This window comes from Piliocolobus tephrosceles, chromosome 9 (genome assembly GCF_002776525.5).
Source record: "Piliocolobus tephrosceles isolate RC106 chromosome 9, ASM277652v3, whole genome shotgun sequence".
NCBI lineage: Eukaryota > Metazoa > Chordata > Mammalia > Primates > Cercopithecidae > Piliocolobus > Piliocolobus tephrosceles.
Window position 1 is genome coordinate 50,068,253 of NC_045442.1, and position 24,759 is coordinate 50,093,011.

General features: G+C 35.1%; 1 protein-coding gene across 1 annotated transcript in view; it reads right to left on the minus strand.

Moving 5' to 3' along the window:
• Nucleotides 1-24,759, minus strand: part of PCDH15 (protocadherin related 15) — a 791,018-nt gene that overhangs the window by 267,274 nt on the left and 498,985 nt on the right. Inside the window, exons 13-16 of the mRNA XM_026454840.1 lie at nt 23,763-23,897; nt 22,153-22,302; nt 8,896-9,089; nt 6,698-6,719 (exon numbers count right to left, since the gene is read on the minus strand). Of these exons, the coding sequence (XP_026310625.1) occupies nt 6,698-6,719; nt 8,896-9,089; nt 22,153-22,302; nt 23,763-23,897 (501 nt within the window). The remainder of the gene's footprint in view (nt 1-6,697; nt 6,720-8,895; nt 9,090-22,152; nt 22,303-23,762; nt 23,898-24,759) is intronic.

The following is a 24,759-nucleotide window of genomic DNA, read 5'->3' on the forward strand; positions in this document are numbered from 1 at the left end:
AAAAAAACAACATTAGTTGCCTTACTTTGAAAAGTTTGGCAAAGGACATATCAAAACTTTGATGCTTTTGGTCACAGTTCTGTCACTGAAATGCTAACAATTAGAAATATGGAATGAGTAACCAAACTACTTTAACACAGTGGTTAGAAGTGCTGTAAGTAGTATCTGTTAAACTCCAAACCACTGTGTTTTAATTTGTGACATATTTGAATAATAGGCTTTCTGTAGTATAAATATCCTATTAACTAATCCTTGTGCTGTTAACTTACAGGTCTTTGAATCCTGGGTCTGAAGAAAGCACTGACTTCTGTTAAATTTTGAGCACTGATACCAGTCAAAGTCTCATCTTCAGACACAGGAGAAGGTGACAATCAAAATGAACTGCTTTCACGAGACACAGGGCCAGAAATTAAAACTATTCAATCCCTGTAGAACCAGGAACTATTGTGGAAGCTGTGGGTGTGTGAGATGGTAAGGGGCAATTTTGAGGGATAAACTTAGTTCAGAGTTTCTGTAAATTAAACATTAATATCAAAAGCACAATCATGCAAGGCCAGTGTCTGGGCCTATGTGTCAGAATAACAGGGTTTTCTTGGAGCGTTGATCTACTCTTTAATGGGTAATCATAAAAGGCTATAAGAAGTTTGTGAAAATCTTATAGTCAGACTGATTAAAATTAGATAGATTTGTATATAAGATTTTATTAAAATTAGATTTAACATTAATAATATACCATACAAAGATAAAATTTGGTTTTCTCATTTGAACAAAAATTTCATGTAAGGTATTTTTGTTCACTTCTTGAGGAAACTGCAGGGAAAAAAATGGAGAGGTGAGAGATAGAATTAGTTGGCCTCATGCTGTCTTAACTTTTAGGTCTTATTGCTTAAGAAACAGTCACCTCTCTATCAAAAGGTAAATGTTTTTGTTTTATTATTTTGGCTAAATAAGTGAATATTTTATAGTGACCTGTGATCATATTTTATGTTATCAAGTGTCTTAAACCTTTTATATTTGACAGAATTTCCAATAGCAAAATTTCAAGTTCTAAATTCAGTCTTTTTGATCTCATACTAACCTTTTTGGGTATTAGTTTCACTGACGTTCAAGAGAGACATATAAGGCTTATTAGGCTTAGTTGTTATGTTAGAGTTATAAAGGAGACACTGTCAAATCTGAGGTGATGTTAAGCTTCCTTTGTTTGATATTTACAGGGTTGGGTTATTAATTGAGGATTTTATGAGATTCCTAAAATTCTGATATGTCAATACGTGTTGTCAGCAATAATTATGATTATTATGTTAAATTGTTGTATGTCACAGAAATAACCAAATTTCTTTATCTGCTGTGTCTTTATGGCTGTCTTAAGGCTTTTGTCATCTACAATTATTATTTTGCTTTGATCCTTCTCAAAAAGTGACTTATAATCAGCTACAGTCCAGGGCTTGCTTCTTTGGTGGAGTTTGTGAAAAGAACTTTTGAATGCAGGTTACTGATAACTTTGGAGATTGTGCCATTGGGTTAGAGAGGAAAATTCCAGGGTAGTAATTTAAAGGCTGATGTGTTCATAAAGATTGTTAACCCAGTATTAAGCAGGGCAAGAACTGATTGCATGGACTAAACTAATGAAGGACTGAAATAATTTTTGTGGCTTTTATCTTTGAAATATTGCTGATTTTTTGTTTTATTCTTCAGAGTCTGGATAACTTTTTAGAGCTATTTATAACCTATAAAGTTATGCTTTGAGTTTATTAAGTAGAGAATACTTTTGTAAACAGAATTTGAGGCATATTTTTTCTCTGCCTAATTTCTCCAGAATAATATTCTTAATTGATGGTGATGTGTTTGTTTGCATACATTTAATAACAACATGTTTTCTTATACAATGGGGACACAATTGGAGGAAGTGGTTATTTTCTCAGGGCTTTGACTGAAATGGCCTTGTGAAAGGTTCCAGCCAAGCCAATGTAGGACCTATATAAAAAATGATTCTTGTGGCACTTTGGGTGGTTAATCAGGCTAAGCATATGGGCCTGAAGCTTATTTTGAAAGTAGATTTGTCCTGCTATGACTTGCCTTTGTTGGAAGTTGGGGGCTGAGGAAAGAAATACTGAGCTTCAGAAGAAAATGACACTATTAGATTAGCCTTTGATTTCTGGGTGACCATGAAATCACCTATAGTATAACGCTGCCCATGATGCCCCTCCTCAGCATTAAGCAGCCAGAAAGATTGCCAACCAAATTCCCCATGATTGAGGAATTGATAATTAGAAAGGGGGGACTGAAACCAAACAAATAGTCCCATAGATCACTTTTTTTGATAAACATAGAATCACTTTTTTTGATAAACATAGAAATTCATCCTCTGGTCTTAAAGCTTGAAACTTACATGTTTTATGTGAGTTCCTTCCTCAGGAAACCACTTGCAGCCTCTCAAAAAAGTATTAAAGAAATGAAACACACCAGATCACCATATCCAGACAATGAGATGCTAGACCCCTCATCCATCATGACTGCTTTCTTGCCCCTCCCTAGTTCCTAGTTCCTATATTTTTACACATTGTTACTTTTTTTCCCTGCTATATATACCCATAATTTTAGTTGATCGGTAAAATGGATTTCAGACTGATCTCCCGTCGCCTCAGCTGCAGCACCCAAGCCTTCTTCCTTGGCAATAACTGCTCTGTCAGTGATTGGCTTTCTGTGTGGTGAGCAGCACGACCTAGACTGAAAACTTGGTGTTTTGGTAACACTCTTATAATCGAAAAAGATCCTTGAAACAATCTAATTTGATTCTTATTTTACAAAAGAGAATTTTAAAATGGAAAAATTTAGCTCACTGAATCAAGATTATAAAATTAATTAATGATGGCAGATAAATACAAGGCTTCTGAATTCAAAATCTGCTTTCCATTTTTCCCTACATCCTAGAAGAACAAATGTGTAAAATAAATTGGAGAATTTTTACTTATCTATGTGTGAATATAAAACACTTTTTTTTTGTAATAAAGGGTGTTACCTTACAAGAAGTCATAAATAATTTCAGGTCTGAGGTTCAGACTATGAAATCACAATTTTAAATTATTAATGCCATGAATAAAACTTCATCTATGGCCGGGCGCGGTGGCTTAAGCCTGTAATCCCAACACTTTGGGAGGCCGAAACGGGTGGATCACGAGGTCAGGAGATCCAGACCATCCTGGCTAAAACAGTGAAACCCCGTCTCTACTAAAAAATACAAAAAACTAGCCGGGCGAGGTGGTGGGCGCCTGTAGTCCCAGCTACTTAGGAGACTGAGGCAGGAGAATGGCGTGAACCTGGGAGGCGGAGCTTGCAGTGAGCTGAGATTCGGCCACTGCACTCCAGTCCGGGCGACAGAGCGAGACTCCGTCTCAAAAAAAAAAAAAAAAAAAAAAAAAAAAAAAAACACTTCATCTATAACATTTGTGGTAAGAATAACATAAAATATGAATAAAGAAGAGCTTTGGAAAAATAGACTTAAGATACTTTAAGTTTGGAAATGGTATAATTAAAAAAATAAAATAGACAACTTTTTGATATGATAATAGTAATTAGTAGTAATGAGATAATGTTCCTGGCTTATAGATGATTGTATTATCTTATTATTTTCTATTAAATATGTCAATATGTGCTATGAGGAGTCTATTTGTAATTCTGCATTTCTAGCTTGTTTCTAAGATGAAGATTACAGATATTTATATTGCTTTTTCTGGTAGATATCAGACAGAGAAATTATTGCTTTTGTTTTCCTTTGTCTTCCACCAATATTGTGCTAGAAAAGCTATATTTACAGTTCAATGTTCACAGATTCTATTCTCTTATTTGGGAAGTACATATAGAAATCTACAGGAGCAAAAACTTCAAACTGAAAACCAACATAGGAGGAAGGAAAAAACTTTTCAAGAGAAGTTACAGGGGCAGAGATTTCAGATCCAAGATGTATTTACATATAAATACCACAGAACATTAACAGACAGAAGAAAACTCACATGTCAATTTACAGAGCATTGAAGAAAATAAATGTATGTTTTGTGGAACTAAAGAGAAGGGTATAAGCGAAGCGGTACTAGGAGTTAAGGCTACAGAGGTGGGATTCATGGGCTATACCTGTTGATAGAAACTTCTTTTTTTTTTTTTTTATTATACTTTAAGTTCTAGGGTACATGTGCATAACGTGCAGGTTACATATGTATACATGTGCCATGTTGGTGTGCTGCACCCATCAACTCGTCAGCACCCATCAATTCATCATTTATATCAGGTATAACTCCCCAATGCAATCCCTCCCCCCTCCCCCCTCCCCATGATAGGCCCCAGTGTGTGATGTTCCCCTTCCCGAGTCCAAGTGAGCTCATTGTTCAGTTCCCACCTATGAGTGAGAACATGCGGTGTTTGGTTTTCTCTTCTTGTGATAATTTGCTAAGAATGATGGTTTCCAGCTGCATCCATGTCTCTACAAAGGACGCAAACTCATCCTTTTTTATGGCTGCATAGTATTCCATGGTGTATATGTGCCACATTTTCTTAATCCAGTCTGTCACTGATGGACATTTGGGTTGATTCCAAGTCTTTGCTATTGTGAATAGTGCCGCAATAAACATACGTGTGCATGTGTCTTTGTAGTAGCATAATTTATAATCCTTTGGGTATATACCCAGTAGTGGGATGGCTGGGTCATATGGTACATCTAGTTCTAGGTCCTTGAGGAATCGCCATACTGTTTTCCATAATGGTTGAACTAGTTTACAATCCCACCAACAGTGTAAAAGTGTTCCTATTTCTCCACATCCTCTCCAACACCTGTTGTTTCCTGATTTTTTAATGATTGCCATTCTAACTGGTGTGAGATGGTATCTCATTGTGGTTTTGATTTGCATTTCTCTGATGGCCAGCATTTCTCTGATGGCATTTCTCTGATGAGCATTTTTTCATGTGTCTGTTGGCTGTATGAATGTCTTCTTTTGAGAAATGTCTGTTCATATCCTTTCCCCACTTTTGGATGGGGTTGTTTGTTTTTTTCTTGTATATTTGTTTGAGTTCTTTGTAGATTCTGGAAATGAGCCCTTTGTCAGATGAGTAGATTGCAAAAATTTTCTCCCATTCTGTAGGTTGCCTGTTCACTCTGATGGTAGTTTCTTTTGCTGTGCAGAAGCTCTTTAGTTTAATGAGATCCCATTTGTCAATTTTGGCTTTTGCTGCCGTTGCTTTTGGTGTTTTAGACATGAAGTCCTTGCCCGTGCCTATGTCCTGAATGGTACTACCTAGATTTTCTTCTAGGGTTTTTATGGTATTAGGTCTAACATTTAAGTCTCTAATCCATCTTGAATTAATCTTCGTATAAGGAGTAAGGAAAGGATCCAGTTTCAGCTTTCTACTTATGGCTAGCCACTGCTCAGTGAAATCAAAGAGGACACAAACAAATGGAAGAACATACCATGCTCATGGATAGGCAGAATCAATATTGTGAAAATGGCCATACTGCCCAAGGTAATTTATAGATTCAATGCCATCCCCATCAAGCTACCAATGAGTTTCTTCACCGAATTGGAAAAAACTGCTTTAAAGTTCATATGGAACCAAAAAAGAGCCCGTATTGCCAAGACAATCCTAAGTCAAAAGGACAAAGCCGGAGGCGTCATGCTACCTGACTTCAAACTATACTACAAGGCTACAGTAACCAAAACAGCATGATAGAAACTTCATCTTGACAATGAGGCTCAGTTGGTAGAGTTTAAGTTTAAGTTTGGTCAGAGTGACTGCAAGATGGGAGATGCCTTATCTTATTGGATATAAAGTCAATGTGAAGTTTGACAGGAGTACTGTTGAAGTGAATGTCAGGCAGGTAGGAAATAAGTGTGACTTTCCACTATGTAGATGGCAATAGGATATGAGGGTAGAAAGAAGAAAAGTTATTGGGAAGAGACCTATCATCTGTCGATGACAGCAAGGAGGGGTAATGGGCATTATAATTATTTTTTGACATGAGATTCAAAGGAAAACAAACTATTAAGGAGGAGGAAATCTAGTTTAAAAATATAAATGAGAATCTAATACTCCACCAACCATATCTCTGTGATTAATGATGATCACACACCCTGCAAAGTTTAGTTACAGTCCTTCTGTCAAGCTTGCTGGACCTGGTGTAATATTGAGTTAGCTGATTCTTGAGATTTCCTTTTTTGTTGTTGTTTTTGAACTGTTGGTAAATTGTATCTTTTAAAAGAATCATCCATTTCTGTTTTCAAATTTTGCATACCTTTAAGCAAAGTTGTCTCCTATGAATCTTACTTTTTTTCTATTTCTATGTAGTTTCCTCATTAGATTTTATTGTGTAGTTTTACTCGTTCTTTTTTCTTGATTAGCTTAGATAGTATTTTATCCAATTAATTATGTCTTTATTTTTGTTGTGTCTTTCCAGAGAACCAAATTCAGACTCATTTATTTGTTTTATACATGTTTATAATACATTCATGTTTGATATTATACTTATTAACTATTTTGGGGGATTTCTTGTGTTTTTGTTTCTTTCATGAAGTATTATGACAACTATACCTAATCTTGATAGGATTTCTCAAAAAGAAAAGTACAGACTAATTTTATTAAATAAAATATCAGCAAGCATATAATATCAGCTTATTTCAAGAGAAAAAAAAATATGTCCTAATATAATCTATACCATGGATGCAAAATAGATCCATCTAAACCATGGATGCAAAACAGGAGCTACAGTAAGATCAGTCACTATATCATCAACTCAAGAAGAAAAGTCATTACTGTCCTCATATATGATAGTTATTTATTTTATCTGAGAAAAGCACCATTACTATTTTAAAAAGTCAATAAAATAGAAATAGATGAGTATTTTCTTAATGTATTATTAATAGTTTTTAAAATCATAGACCAAACTAATGGGGTAACACTAAGGCAGTCTCATTCAAGTCACAAATGAAATAAGCATTTTTATTGAAAGTATACTAGGAAATGAAAGTAAAGAAAGAAAATGGAGGCCAGGCATTGTGGCTGATGCCAGTAATCCCAGCACTTTGGGAGGCCGAAGTGGGAGGATCAGTAGAGGCCAAGAGCTTGAGACGAGCCTGGGCAACATAGCAAAATTCTGATTCTACAAATTTGTTTTTAATTAGCTAGGACTGGTGGCCTGAACCTGTAGTCCCCACTACTAGGGAGGCTGAGGTGGGCGGATTGCATGAGCCCAGAGTTTGAGGCTTCAGTTAGCTGGGATTATGCCACTATACTCTAGCCTGAGAGACAGAGTTAGACCTTGGCTAGGGGTGAAAAAAGCCTATTTGCAATTAAAACAAAAGATGTAGAAACAGATCAAGCAAGAAATGTACAGAACTTACATAAAAAGAGAAAAAGCCTGCTAAAAACACAAAAAAATACATGGACAAATGCAAAAATGCAAATGCAAAATGTTCTTGGATAGAAAGATTCAACATCAAACACATATAATATATTTCTAAGTAATTTATAAATCTCCTGTGCTCCTAATAAAAACACAGTTAACAAAAACAACAAAAACACTGAACTAGCTTATTTAAAGTCAAAGAGAAAACTTAACAGAAGGAGAAGGAACATTTTGGAGGGAAAACAACATTGAGGTAAGTTAGTAGCACCAGAGGACAGAGCATACTATATAACCTTAATCATTAAAATTGTGTGGTAATAGCTCATAAAATATAAATAATAGAATTGAATAGAACATTTAGATCAAAATCAAAATACATAAGAAAATATATGATATAATAAATGCAACATCTCAAATTTGTGAGGAAAAGATGAGCTATCCAATGTTATTCATCTTTGGATGAATATCACAATGTATTTTGTGGGTACCACAGAGTATTTGACTGGAAAAAACTATGACTTCATTAATCCCTCCTACTGTGTACTAGGATACACCCCAAATATAATAAGGATTTAAATATACAATATGAATTCACATAAACACTAGTAGAAAATGCAGAATAATTGTAATCTGGGCTTAACATACCAATATAAAAAACTGATACACTTGCACACATTCAAACTGATGCATGTTCAGTGTTAAATATTTCTCCATTGTCAGTAAAAGAGGATAAATTGAAAAATCTATCAATAATAGACTTCTTCCACAGTTTTATACTTATTAAGGAATACAAGTTTATCAATAATAGACTTCTTCCATAGTTTTATACTTATTAAGGAATATTACATAACTGTGAAAAAAATAATTTGAAGGATTTATCTAGTATTTACATAGAGAGGATCCCAGGATACATTCATTGTGAATGGGAAAAAAACCCAGCAAAATGCAGGAGCATATTAATATTTATTCATATTTTCTTGGAATGATACTGAAAATCTGGAAATAAATAATAAATTAACAAAAGGGATTTCTCAGGTGGGAGACTAGAAAGATGCAATTGTAATAGCAGGAAATCTTTTAGCTCACTCTGTGTGTGTGTGTGTGTGTGTGTGTGTCTGTGTGCGTGTCTTTGTGTGTATATACATATTTAAATATATATATTATTTTACATAACTAATTATTACCCAGATACTCAGAAGTTACTTTGAAACCCTGAAACATTACATGCCACTGACACATGTTAATTTCTTTGAAGACAAGAGCCTTTCTCTCTCTGTCTGCAGCCTTACTTTTCCATAATAAATTTGAAATATGCCTCTGATATTGTCCTTTTCCCACAATTTAACCAAATCAGTCTATGCATGCTATTCCTGAGACTCTGGTCTCTCTGTTTTTCTGATCTAATTTAGATGTTTATAGGATAAAAGAATACTTGCCGCGGTTCTTCAATTTAATTACAGGGTTAAAAGGCCCGATGAAAAGACTGCATTGGTTCTAATATAAATTACCTTCTCTCTGCAGGAGGAGCATTATCCGCTGCTTGGACGGTGAGTGCGTAAGTCCGCCCGACTATCATTTCCACCCCCGGAGCGATGGTGATAAGTCCTGTTGTTTTATTGATGATGAAGTCTCCCTGAGCCCCAACAAGGATTTCATATGTGATCTCCCCATTTGACCCCTCGTCTGCGTCGACTGCAGTGAGCTGGAATTGAAAATCACAACATAAATCCACTTAGGACACAACTTTTCACCACCATGTCATTTATTCCCCCAACAAAAGGAGCTGGCTTTCAAAGAAAAAAACAGAAGGAGGTTTGCTTGATAGATATACTCTTGTGTGTTTTGTTTTGTTTTGTTTTGTTTTGTTTTAAACTGAGGCTACTGTGTCTTGTTACAATACTGAAGCAATCACAAGAATAAGACTGATTTTTTTTTTTTTTTTTTTTTCTCTTAGGGTGATAAGAAATAAACTTTGGATCTTGAAGACTTATCTTTATTTTAATTTAACAAAGGGAAAAAGAGGAAAGCTCTAACAGAAAATCTAATATCCCTATAGGAAATTTATTTTTTTTTCCATCTTACCTTGCGTTCTTGACACATAAACTCTTATTGAAACAGACTGAACCTGGAAAAAATGAAATAGGCATGGTCTGCCTTTCTTTCTCCCAACCTTCCTTTTACTCTCATTTTTCCTTCCATAGTGTTCTCCTCCTCCTAGAGTCTCCTCCCAGAGACTCTCGTCTTTGTGTCTTTTTTGTTTGCAATTGCTCTAGGAAAGATTCTTAACTTGCACCCCCTGATTTATAAAGGACTGATAAGTCATAGAGTATTAACGTGTCAACAATCAAACAAATGCATCTCCCCTTATAAGAAAATCAAGGGTAACGTTGTCCAATAAATGTTTCTTTGAGGAAAGGAAGTCTATTCGGAGCCCTTGAAATTAAGCATGTAGACATCTGCATAACTAATTTACATATGTCTATAATCATTTTGAAGCAACTGGTATCTAAAAGACTTTATTTGGGTTATTATATATGAAAAGATAACAATGATTAACTTCATCAAGCAACATTAAAGCAACAGTGATTTATTATATTAAAGGTGGCTTCTTGACTTGCTGATAAATATAAATTAAAAGAGAAAAAGGATATAAAGGGACTATAGCAGGAAATCTTATAGTAAGTATTTTACATACATCAACAGTATTTTCTGTATTTATCATACAAAACGTGAAGAATGAAAGAAAGGTGGTCTCAATTTACACGAGGGAATATAATTAAAAGTTTTCTGTGGAATGAAGAAAACACATGTAATTCTAGTAAATTAACATGTAGAAATGTTTAATTTATTTATATTTATATTTTCAGTACATTACTTCTAAAAGTAGTAGTTTTTATAGTTTGCAGACTCCTTTGAAAATACGGTGAAGATGCTGACATACCTTCCTTGATCAAATGTAAACATGTACATTTACCTTGAAACTGGAATTCAATTTCAGGAACACCATGTTAATTAATTTCCCATTCAAAAGTTCATGCTTAATATCCTCAATAAATGTAAACAAAGTACTTTATACACTGCACTATGCTGAAGAGGTTATATTATGCATATTCTATTTTTTATTATGTGTCACGCTTAGAGTGATAATGTCCACATAAATAGCAGCAAAACACAATTGAGAATGAAAAAGGAAATGGCATTAATGCAACTAAGTCCTGAGACTGGGTATTTGGGGGTGGACAGATGTGGTTGCCAGAAGGAAAGGCATTTTATGACATGATTATGGGACTTGTATAAGCCTGACAGATATACTCCTAAAGGCAAAGGAGAAACATTTGCAGAAACAGTCAAAATGAATGGCATATATTCATAGAGAGCTATTCAAGCCAGACAAACTAATTCTCTTTTGTGTATGGATAAAATTAGAAAATTAGAGGATGGGGATAACAGAGGAGATATCAATTTTGATTATACTTAAATCACTTAAAATGTCTCAGGAAATCTTAATTAAAATTTAGCTCAAATTGGATTCAATATTAACATTCTTCCTGGGACTTAAATTGGCTAAAGGAATGTAATGATAAATGGCAATGCATCAAGTTAAGAAAAGGTGTTAAGGAGTGTGCTTCAGGGATGTCAGCAATATAGCTGGACTTACTTAACATTTTCATAAATGATGTTGGAAGGGAGGATAAGCTGGATGATAATTACATTGAGGAAGGTACCCACCTGGGAGATGCTGGAAATACCAAGTAATACTACAAAATACAGGAGACAGAAACAGCCCCTACATTGCAGAGCTAGTCAACCACAGTTGAGCTAAGGTATTCAAGGAACACAATTAGCTCTGCAGAAATTATCAGGAGGTAGAAAGTTTAACAAGTAGACAAAACAAGGATTCTATGTTTAAGTTACCTAAATAACACTATTTTTCAGTATTTTAGTACTAAATAAAATAATGGGTTATGAGTCAACATAATTTGTTTGCACGTATGCTAACAAAGATATTTTAAGGAAATTAATGGTAGTCCACCATCAGAAAAAAATGAGCTGAGTACCCAAATCATAATAGTGTCTTCTTTGTAAGATCCTGAAAACTCAAGACCTTTTGAAGCATTTTACATACATCAACAGTATTTTCTGTATTTATCGTAAAAAATGATACATCATACAAAATGGAGTACATCATACAAAATGTTGAAACCTCAACATTGGCAGGAGAATCACTTGAACTTGAGAGGTGGAGGTTGCAGTGAGCTGAGATCGTGCCACTGCACTCCAGCCTGGCGACAGAGTGAGACTCTTAAAAAAAAAATCCAAAACCTCAACGATATTACACAGTAGATGTCCCCTTCTGAAGTCTATTAGACGATGTTGAATGGAGCTGTCGATACTAATTTTGGAGCTAAGCTATGGCAGGAATTTCATTCAATTATAGTTCAATGACTCTGTGACCAGTAGATAGTGTCTATGAGATGGAAATAAATGAAGCTCATTTCTAATTTAGTGGGGAAATCTGCTTCCTAAATGAAAAGGGCATTTATTTACATGGGGAAGCCAACACTTTGCTTACAAGTTTCAGATGAAAGTAAAAACAATTCTATGACTTTAAAGTGTTTATTGAAATATTGTGATATCTAAATGATAAGAAATTGTGAGCTATTTTTTTTAATTTCTTTTCCATGATGTTTTATAGTTCTTTTCAGGAACTTTAGCCCTACCCTTTCATAATTCTTTCCTCTCAGTATTTCAACATGTGCATATTCCAAATGTCCTCATATGTATCAGTCTGTTTTCACGCTGCTAATAAAGACATACCTGAGACCGGGCAATTTACAAAGGGAACGTTTATTGGAATTCCACGTGGGTGAGGAAGCCTCACAATCATGGCAGAAAGTGAAAGGTGCATCTTACATGGCAGCAGACAAGAGAAGAGAGCTTGTGCAGGGAAGCTCCCCTTTTTAAAACCATCAGATCTCGTGAGACTTATTCACTATCACAAGGAAAGACTTGCTCCAATGGTTCAATTACCTCCCACTAGGTCCCTCCCACAATATGTAGGAATTCAAGATGAGATTTGAGTGGGACTACATCCAAACCATATCATTCCAACCCTGGCCCCTCCCAAATCTAATGTTCTCACATTTCAAAACCAATCATGCTTTCTCAACAATCCTCCAAAGTCTTAACTCATTTCATCATTAACTCAAAAGTCCACAGTAAAAAGTCCCTTCCACCTAAGAGCCAGTCAAATCAAAAGCAAGTTAGTTACTTCCTACATACATTGGGGTTACAGGCATTGGGTAAATACAGCCTTTCCAAATGGGAGGAATTGGCCAAAACAAAGGGACTACAGGCCCCAAGCAAGTCCGAAATCCAGTGAGGCAGTCAATCTTAAAGATCATTAAAAAATGATCTCCTTTGACTTCATGTCTCACGTCCAGATCATGCTGATGGAAGAGCTGGGTTTCCATTGTCATGGGCAGCTCTGTCCCTTTGGCTTTGCAGTGGACAGCCTCCCTCCCAACTGTGTTTACGGGCTGGCATTGAGTGTCTGCAGCTTTTGCAGGTGCACAGTACAAGCTGTAGGTGGATCTAGCATTCTGGGCTCTGGAGAACAGTGGCAGTCTTCTCACAGCTCCACTGGTCAGTGCCCAGTAGGGACTCTGTGTGAGGACTCTGACCCTGCTTTTCCCTTCTGCACTGCCCTAGCAGAGGTTCTCCAGGAGGGCCCTACCCTTCAGCAGACTATTTCCTGGGCAACCAGGTGTTTCCATACATCTTTTGAAATCTAGGCAGAGGTTTCCAAACCTCAATTCTTAACTTCCGTTCACCTGCAGGCTCAATACTATGTGGAAGCTTCTGAGACTTGGAGCTTGCAACCTCTGAAGCCACAGCCTGAGCTCTATGTTGGACCCTTTCAGCCACTGCTGGAATGTCTGGGACACAGGGCACCAAGTCCCTAGGCTACACACAGAACAGGGACCCTGGGCCTGCCCATGAAACCATTTTTTCCTCATAGGTTTCTGGGCCTGTGATGGGTAAGGCTGCTGTGAAGACCTCTGACATGCCCTGGAGATATTTTCTCCATTGTCTTGGGGATTAACATTCGGCTTCTTGTTACTTATGCAAATTTTTGTAGTTGGCTTTAATTTCTCCTTAGAAAATGGGATTTTCTTTTATATTGTGTTGTCAGGCTGCAAATTTTCCAAACTTTTATGTTCTGTTTCCATTATAAAACTGAATGCACTTAACAGCACCCAAGACACCTACTGAATGTTTTGCTGCTAAGAAATTTATTTTGCCAGATACCCCAAATCATCTCTCTCAAGTTCAAAGTTCCACAAATCTCTAGGGCAGGGGCAAAATGCCACCAGTGTCTTTGCTAAAACATAATAAGATTCACCTTTGCTCCAGTTCCCAAGAAGTTCCTCATCTCCCCCTGAGACCACCTCAGGCTGGACTTTATTGTCCATATTGCTATTAGTATTTTGGACAAAGCCATTTGAAAAGTCTCTAGGAAGTTCCAAAACTTCCCACATCTTCTTGCCTTTTCTGACACTCCAAACTGTTCCAACCTCTGCCTGTTACCCAGTTCTAAAATTGCTTCCACATTTTCAGGATCGCCCTACTCTACTGTATTAGTTAATTTTCATGTTGTTGATATAGACATACCTGAGACTGGGCAATTTACAAAAGAAACAGGTATCCGAATTACAGTTCTATATGGCGGGGAGGTCTCACAATGATTGCAGAAGGTGGTAGTGGATAAGACAGAAGATCTTGTGCAGGGAAACTTCCATTTTTAAAACTATCAGATCGTGGGAGACTTATTCACTATCATGAGAACTGCAAGGGAAAATCTTGCCCCCATGATTCAATTACCTCCGACATGGTCCCTCCCACAACATGTGGGAATTCAAGATGAGATTTGGGTGGGGACACAGCCAAACCATATCACCATCAATCACCCATCCTGCCACAAAATAATCTAAGTTTCTCCTAATGTTTCCTTTTAAATTTTGGCTGCAGTTTACTACTCTCTTCAATTGCTCTTTCCTGGTTCTGAGAAAAAAAATAAAGCTTGATATAAAAGGACAAATATAAAGAAGATTGAATTGTACATAAGCTGAACAAAAACATTCAAATTGGAGTCTCAAAAATGACACACAGAATTAGAGTCACAGTTGATATAAACCATATACAAGAATATAAATTGTAATGCAAGAGTGTAAATGTGGTATTTTATATGAATAAATATATTTTTTATTATAAGTGAATTATGGGCCCGGAGCAGTGGCTCACACCTGTAATCTCAACACTTTGGGAGGCCGAGGCGGGCAAATCACGAGGTCAGGAGTTTGAAATCATCCTGGCTAACATGGTGAAACCCCATCTCTACTAAAAATACAAAAAAATTAGCAGGGTGTGGTGGCAGACACCTGTAGACCCAGCTATTCGGGAGACTGAGGCAGGAGAATGGCGTGAACCTGGGAGGCGGAGCTTGCAGTGAGCAGAGATTGTGCTACTGCACTCCAGGCTGGGTGACAGAGCGAGACTCCATTTCAAAAACAAAAACAAAAAACAGTGAATTATGGCTTAACTGATAATGCATGAATGTGTTGATCATTTGATGTTTTTGCCTCTTGGGCATCCTTGGCTCTTGCTTCCAGTAAAAGTCCCTTATTTTCCTTTGGGGAGCAATTAATTCTTTTCACAGTCCATGTTTGGATGGAGCTGACACTTAGCTCCAGTGATAGGCATCTCTTGCCTGGAAATTGTTTGGCAAAAAAAAAAAAAAAGGCAAGTTATTCAAATTGGTATAGTCAAGGTGACTCGTAGAACTACTGGAAAAGAGTGGTTTTTTTCTTCCTCTAGGACTAAGCTCTTAAATTAATATCTGATGTTTCTGCTGGTTTTCTGGTCTTCATTGGATGTACCTAAGACTGAGACCCACACAGAAGAAGACATGTCAAGAAATAAGCAGAAAACATCACTCATGACATGGTTTCTGTTTATGCCTGAAGCCAAATTCACCACTTTCGGATAGATAAAAAATTAACATATTTTTAAATGCTAATTTATTTTGAAATTATGTCTTTCAACCATAAGAACCATAACTATTATATAAAATAGTTTTATTGTTAACTACTCTTCTTGGTTTGCTTTTTGATTATTTTTCTAGGATTATTGTGCTTTGAGATCTTGGTATGAGATATCCTGTAATCATTAATACAATAATGTAATATATAATTATTCATTATGATAGGCAAAGATATTGCTTGAAAGTGGTAGAGTTGCCCCTGTATAGAAATAATATTGAATCACTCAATAAGTAATAAAAATACAGATAAATTAACTAGTAAATATTTCCATCAAGAGAGGACAGACTCAATTTGAGGGAAATATTTAAATGAGCATTATTTTGTTTTTTATTCTTCATAATTTCATGGATACAGGATTCATAGATATTTATAGATATTAGCAACCTCAGCATATAATATTTTTTTCTTTATTAATATGATAACTTTTACCTTTTCACTTAAAGGAAGTACTTTCATAGCTTCTCTCTGATATATATGAATTGCCAGAATCACTACTCCTGTGCTTTGGGATCATTGTTATGTAAAATAAGGGTACCACCACAGGTAATCTAACAGAGATAGCTTCTAAGTGACTCATGGGCAGGGAGTATAGACGTCATGGAGATGCTGGAAAAAAGGATGATTCACGCCCCCCAGCTGGGGACAGAGTAGTACACCTCAAGATTTCATCACACTACTGAAAATGGAACATAATTTAAAACTTTGGAATTGTTGATTTCTAGAATTTTCCATTTAATGTTCTCAGAGTGTAGTTGACCAAAAGTAACAGAAACCATGGAAAGCAAAACTGAGGACAAGGGGAAAATACTGTAAAAATAAAAATGAAGATATTTCCTTCACAGCATATGTAAAATTAACTCAAAATGTATCACAGACTTAAAGGTGAAAGCTATACTATGAATATTCATAGAATATAGGAGAAAATCTTTGTGAATTTGGTTGGCAAAGGTTTCTTAAATATAACAGTAAAAGTATGATACAATAAAAAAATTAAACTTCCTCAAAATTAAAAGCCTTTTCTCTACCAAAAACATAAGAACATGATACATAAAATACAGATTATGTATTTGCAAAATATTTGCAGATCATATATATGACAAATGACTTGTATTTATGATTTATAGAGAATACTTACCAATCGGTACTAAGAAAACAACACAAATTTTGTAAATGAGTGAAAGATTTGAATCGATATTTCACCAAAGAAGATCAACAAATGGCTAATAATCACATGAGAATATCTCAAATTAATTTGTCATTAAGGAAACACAAATTAAAATCACAACAAGATACTAATAAGCATCTGTATAATGGCATTAACAAATGAACTGACAATACTATCAGAGAGGATGTAGTGAGTCATAAAATGGTACAGGCCACTGTTATTAAAAAGCAGTTTGACAGTTTATTTAAAAAGTGTATATTTACCATGTAATCTAGCACTTTTTGTACTAGGTGTCTATATATAACAAACAGAAAAATAAATATATATATGAGTGTGTGTGTGTGTATATATTTCCAAAAAGAGACTTGTATAGAATATTCGCAGTCATATTAAACTGGAAACAACTGAAAGGCTCATCAACTGGTGAACAGATAAGCAGAATGTGTTTTCACATGATGGATTCTATTCAGTAATTCAAATAAATGGATATATAGCATTGATTCATGCCACAGCATAGATGAACTACATAAACATTACGCTATTTAAAAAGCCAGGCAAAATAAAGTAAAAGATACAAACTATGGGACTCCATATTTTTTTAATTCCTAGACAAGGAAAACTTTTAGAGGCAGAAACCAAAACAGAGGGTGTCTAGAGCTGGAAATGGGAGTATTGACTACAAGCAGTCATGAGTAAAGTTTTGGGGTGATGGAAATTTTGGAAGAGAAAGAAATACATAGTACTAGATTGTGGTCATTGTTGCACTACCATCTAAATTTACTAAAACCAGCACAACTCTTTCATGGAACTGATGTTTACTGTTTTTTGGATAAGCACAGAAATTGACACCCACCCCCCAACCACACCCTGTCTTGAAGCTTGAAACTTTCATTTGTCTCATCTGAGTTTCTTCCTCAGGAAACTAACCCTCAACCCTCCTAGAAATCAAGGAACTGAAACTCACCAGATAACTGTATCCAGAAAATGAGATGCCAGATCTTTCATCCATGGATCATGATTCCAGTTTACCAATTCCTCTCCCTTACCTTTCCCTAATATTTGTTTTTGCACATGTATTTTTCCCTGTTATATAAACCTCTAATTTTAATCATTTGGGGAGATGGATTTGCGACTTTATCTCCTGTTCTCCTCAGCTGCAGCAGCTGATTAAAGCTTTCTTCTCTAGCAATATTTGTTGTCTCAGCAATTGGCATTTTGTGAAGCAAGCAGCAGGACCTAGACAAAACCCTTGATGTTTTGGCAACATACATATATGAGGACATGTAAATTATACCTTAATAAAGTTATTGAAAATAACAAATAAAATTCTACCCACACATCTGATCCTTTGAATGATCTTTATCCTTTTTTTTTTTTTTTCTGGTACATTATATAATGCTATTCAGGCTACTTGTTCACACAGAAATTGGAAGGAGTAGAGTCTAAGATAGGAAAGAGGAGTAGGAAGCATCATAGAAGAAGGGAAGGAGAACTAAAAAACAAAAGAACAATGAAAAGAGGTGGGGTGAGGATCAGAGGACTCAACTCTATGTGGGATTCTATCTTAATGACTTAAGAAGTACAATTATTCAGTGGTACTTTTAAAATGTTGTTGTTTAACACTGTAATTCTCAAAATTGGCTGCATATTAGAACTGTTTCATTTTCTTAAATAAAATCTGTCTAAGTGACTCTGTTATGGGTGGTCAGATCATTTAAATACAAACATCTTAGAATAAAGTGCTGGCATCAATATTTTAAAAGTTCCTCAGGCAGAATGCTAATATTCAATTGTCATTGAGAATCGCAGTTTAAGAGAATTGCAGATGTTTACGAATAGTGTTTATGGAGCATTAATTGGATAGCTAGCTACTAGTATTTAAATCTACATCTTCAAAATAGCAAAATCTGTATCTTTTATGGGGACTAATTGTCTTTTCAAGAAAACGAGCAATGTGTGGAGTGGTATTTATGGAGCATGGTATTTATTAGTGTCAACCTATAAGACTGCATTGACATCCCATAAAATGGTCTGCATGGAATGAAAAATGAAATAATCTCATGCAGTAATTTTCCCTCAAACAAAGTATGTGTTAATAATGTGATTATACTTCAGCTCCAGTTATGGAAGATGATGTGATTATACTTCAGCTCCAGTTACAGATGATGTTGGTGCTTTAAGGCAGCACTCCTCTAAGTGTTGTTCATGACCCATGTGCGTGAGAATCACTCCAGTCCTTTTGGCCAAAATCAAGTGTAAGAGACATATATAAAGTCAGAAGCTCAATTTATAACTGAGAACTTGTAACAAGGATCTGGGTAAAACTTTATAACCAACTCATTTGCTCCTTGCAGACAGGGTAGATACCTAATAAGAAAAATATACTGTACTTAAAAAATTGAGTATGTGCTCACATCACGCTTAAAGAATATCATGGCTACATTGAAAATGACAATAATTGAAACTTGTTGCCCAAGTGTCTTTTTTTTTGAAAGTGCTCATTGTCACTTTTGTTTCTGACACTTTCAGTCTTTGACATCAGTTTACTCACCACCAAGTAAACTGATGTATCTTGTGTCAGGTCAATGGGGAAAGGCAGGGTTGTGACAAGGTGTAGCATAGGGACCTAGGCCGTGACTCTTAAAGGGTATATGTAGATCAGAGTTTTGTATCAAGTTTCTTTGTTTTAGATATATTCTCTCAATGAGAACTATTTTATGTCTAGGTTCTTGGAGTATGTTTTATAGCTAGACCATCCTTCTACCACATACCAGAAATAACATTAAAATACTAATTATAAAGCTTCATTTGTTGACTTTTAAATAATTTTTCAAATTGTAGGCATGCTGATACAAACACCAATCTATCTTTACAATCTGCATAGTTCAGGGAAATATGTAAAATATAAGTCTTTAAAGGCAAGGAAATATCCGTTTTACAAAGAGATACATAAGGGAAATTAACTTTTGTAGACTTCAAATGAGAGAAATAAGCCTTTGATCCCCTAAGGCAAACATTTTTGAGATACAGTTTTTCCATATAATTGCTATGATTCTCTTAGTTACACTTTGTAGTTCCCTGCTGGCTGTTTTTCTGTGTAAACTTACTTTCATTTCCATTTATGACATAGAGATGAAAATCAGGTCTAATTAAATAAGGACATGACAATAATTGTCATTCTTTTATTTATGTAAAATACAGTTTTTCTACCTGTGAAAAGGGGCTTTAGCACAGAAAAATGTAGCTCTCATGGTCCATCAATTGACTGGAACTAATAGCCATGTATCTACAGCTTCCCATTCTTTCATATATTTATTCATTCATTATTACTTGTCTAAGGGTCTCCCTTTCTTTCATCCTCAAATAAGCATTTATTAGGTAGCTACACTATATTTATTTTATTTTATAATTTTAACTTTTATTTCAGATTCAGAGGGTACATACGCCAGTTTATTACCTGGGTATATTGCATGATGTTGAGGTTTGGGGTATGATTGATTCTGTCACCCAGATACTGAACATAGTACACAATAGTTAATTTTCCCATTGTCCCTTCTCCCTCTATAGTAGTCCCCAGTATCTTTTTTGCCATCAGCAGCTACTGTATTAAACATCTACTATATACCATGAACTATAGATACAGATGCCACAAATACAGAAATAAACTAGTTACAGTTCTGTCCTGAAATCAAATGTTTTAAAACACATTCATTTCATTAATGTGACAAGTACCATACCAATATATTTAAAAAAAAATTACTGTAGCAGTTTGAAACGTCTTTTCTCTCTTTGCTAAATACACAGCAGACGCTACTTACACATGGAATAAACATTCCGTTGAATTCCCAGTCCCCAGGCTATCATGTCACCCCTTCTATAGAACTCAAGAAAGCATATCTTATTTCATAAATAAATTTAAAACAAAATTGAATGATTTCTTTTTTCTTTCGCATTTTTGTGTGTGTTTCTGTTTTGTTTTGTTTCTGTCCCTAGGTTGGAGTGCAGTGGCACCATCTTGGCTCACTGCAACTTCCACTTCCCGGGTTCAAGCAATTCTCCTGCCTCAGCCTCCCGAGTAGCTGGGACTTCAGGCGCACGCCGCCATGTCTGACTAATTTTTTAAAACATTTTTATTTTAGTAGAGGCGGGGTTTCACCATATTGCCCAGGCCGGTCTCCAGCTCCTGAGCTCAGGAAATCTGCCCGCCTCGACCTCCCAAAGTGCTAGGATTACAGATGTGTGCCGACACGTCCGTCCGCATTGAGTGATTTCTAATTTTAATGAGCAATTAATGCAAAGTTAGCGATGATTTATCCCTGGAATAAATATGTACTGCATGGCTAATATGTCTGCCATGTGCTGGCATTATAGTGCCAAACAAGGCAGCCAAAGTTGCTAAACTCCTGAGTTTTCAATTTGGAGCAAGGGAAAGAAGAAAATAAGTTAATTTCAGATATTATAAGGGATATGACCTTGATGAGAAAGGAAAAGATCTAGAGGAAAAATGTGTGTGTGTGTGTGTGTGTATGTGTGTGTGTGTGTGTGTGTGTGTGTGTGTGTTTGAAATAACTTATTTAAATGTAATAAACACAGATAATGGTAAAAATAAGATAAATCAGGAATAAAGATGTTGCCTGACTTACGTGTTTTACCATTTACTATCTAATTTAAATTTTCTCTGCTGTAATGATTACATTTTATCTAGGTACCCAATATCTAGTGGAATTATGCACCAATTTACTGAGGCAGTTTTTTGTATTTATCTCCAAGTGAAATTTAACCAGTTTCTACAGTAGTGAAAAGTAATTTGAAGATTTAATATATTCAGTATATTAATAAAATATAAACTGGTCAAATAGCTATGTTTATTTTTAAAGTAACAACCAAGCATTTATTCACTTACTACCAACAAATAGCTATGTTTACCTCTAATAACCAGTTAAGTCTCCTTTAGAGTCCATATAGATATGCTTTTATTTATGCATGTGTTTGCTTTTTTGTTTTGTTTTGTTTTACTTTTTTTTTTTTTTTTTTTTTTGAGATGGAGTTTTGCTCTTGTTGCTCAGGGGGGAGTGTGATGATGCGATCTCAGCTCACTGCAAGCTCCGCATCCCAGGTTCACGCCATTCTCCTGCCTCAGCCTCCCAAGTAGCTGGGACTACAGGTGCCTGCCACCACGCCCAGCTAATTTTTTTGTATTTTTAGTAGAGACGTGGTTTCACCGTGTTAGCCAGGATGGTCTGGATCCCCTGACCTTGTGATCCGCCCACCTCAGCCTCCCAAAGTACTGGGATTACAGGCGTGAGTCACCATGCCCTGCCAGATATGCTTTTATTTGAAAAGTAACAGAAATTTAAAGCTATTTAAACTAATTACACTCTACAATAAATGTGAAATCAATTTTTGTTTCTTAAGTAATTTCTTAATGAACACATTGTATAATGCCCATGTAAATAGCAACTTTGAGTGTGCACTCATATTATATGAGTAGTTACCTGTATGACACTGTCCCCAGGTCTCATATCTGTATAAACATACACATCATAGGATATTTCAGGGAAGGTTGGTGTGTTATCATTTGCATCCATCACTTGAATATTGACGATGACTGGCTCACTTTCTTGTACACCATCAAATGCTGTTATCTTTGGGAGTAGAAAAACACACTTACTAGAGATGTTCTGCAAATATAAGTAGTACAGAGTTTGCTCATAGAGTTTAACACGTTTCTTACAGGAAATCTTACAATTTGAAAGGGTGCAAAAATATTTTGTTGATAAAAGGAGGTAATAAAGATGTATTACACATACTAAAAGTGTTCTAATATGGTAAGAAGCAAGTATTGAAGATTTTGTTTTAAGGTATTCAACTCCTGGCATATTTTAAATAATCAGATATGCAAAATATCATTTAAAGTGGGCCAATAACATTGCTGACTCTTAGGATTAACTACAATTTAATCCTTAAAAATTTAATTGGAAAATATTATTTGCATTTACATATTTTGTATACAATAGTCCTTTTACAATCAATATGTTTATACCATGGGAAGGTAGACGCCCTATATGCACATTGTATCACAGTAACTCACCCAATGGCAATTTTCAAAGGACTAAATGGCATCATTTAATTGTGATATTTTATACATTATCAACATTTTAACAATGCCTGCCAAATCAGTGCTACCGCACTGCCAAATCCATTTTGTATCTAACTTTTAACCATCACATAAACTTTCCTGGAAGTTCTCATCTTTTTCTCTGCAGGCTTCTCCAGAAATAATTTCTATATATCTTAATTTGTGCTTTCTCTTAGCTCATCTTTCTCCTGTGTCTGATTCAAAAATTGGAATATAATTAGAAGTTACATTTTATCTTTATTAAACTGTCAACCCTACTATACTTGTTATTTACGTGTTTGTGTGCATGTGTATGTATGTTTATGTGTGTATTTCCCTGTCTCATGATACTTACAATCACAACTTTAATAACCTTTACTTTTCTCCCCCCTTAATTAGCCTAACCCATGATTTATTTACCTCAGTGCTATTGACACCTTGGGACAGATAATTCTTTATTGTGGGGGGCTGTTCGCTGTATTACAATTAGCAGCATCCTTTATGTCTACCTACTAAATGCCTATAATACCCCTTCACAATTGTGAAAAACAAAAATGCCTCCAGAGGTTGCTAAATGTTCACTGGAGGGAAAATGTATTTCCTCTTGAGAACCACTGGCTCAACCTTATGACTAAATTAAGAATGCAAGAACAACAACAAAAAAGGTTAGGAAATAATTATTTGTATCTCAATTTAAGACAATTATGACTTTGGTAAAGACTGAAATTTGCACTTTCTTTTTTTATTTTGAAAAGTATTTTTTTCTGTGAGGAAGAATGTTAATATAACCACACAAATTATAAACAAAGAGCGATACATGTAAATAATTTTTCATTGATCTTCTCTATGGTATTGAAAATAATGTATTTTTCCCCCAAGTCGATGACCTTTTCAGTTTTAACCAGACATCTCTTTCAGTTCCATAAAAACACACATACATATATTCATACATACATACGTATGTATATTTATACAAAAGCTCTTTACCGTAAAGGTGTAAGTTTGCTGTTCTTCCCTGTCCACTGGTTGAAGTAAGGTGAGGTAACGAGTAATACCAGTCTGTGTGACGGTGAAGACTGAGGTGTAGTCATTCAGAAAAAGGTGAAGCTCTGGGTCTTTTGTCTTTGGAAAAAAAGACATAATTTCAAATGTTGAATAAATAATGTAGCTATTAGTTCATCACCTAGAAGTTAATGTTTGAAATTTATAGCAAAAATCCAGATAAAAATGTTAAGAATTTCTAAAGATAAAAAATATTTAACTAGATATTTACTCAGTAATGATCTAAACTATTCAAAAGATGGTGACCTATATCATGGAATACAAAATACTGAAATACACACAGGTATAATCAATATGGTAAAAAGGAAAAATAACTGAAAAACAGAAAGAATATAAAAACTCCTAGTTAAATATATTCTTACTGATTATTTGTCATCAATATTTTCCAAAATAGCATTGGACTAGGCAAATAAGAAATAAAAGCAAGAAAAGAAAATTGCAGTTCAAAATTTTAGCAATAAGGTTTTACAATTACTTGATTTGTAGTAATAAACTACATATATGCATATTACTATCTTGTTCTTACTTATAATGCAAAATATAAATAAAATTGGTTATGTATTATTCATTACCTATAAATATCTCATTTGCTCTTTCATATTTTAATGCTGTAAAATTCTCCAAATGGATACATGTTTACTTTAATTAAAATATTTCAGATAATTTGATTTAAAATATGCATGAATTTAGCAAATGTGTCTGATAGGAAAGTCTAGAAAAAGTGATATATACTTAAAAAGGAAGGGATTTCAAAATTCAACTCTGAGAGAGAATCAACTTAGCATTGAAGACCCTTTGCAATTTCAATGCCACCCCTGAAAGAGAAGACAACCTACTCTGTAATTTAGAGAAAGAACAGCAATATAAAGTAAGAAGGCTAGCACTGATATCTGTATAGTAGGAAAGAAAGGCAGGTAGAGCA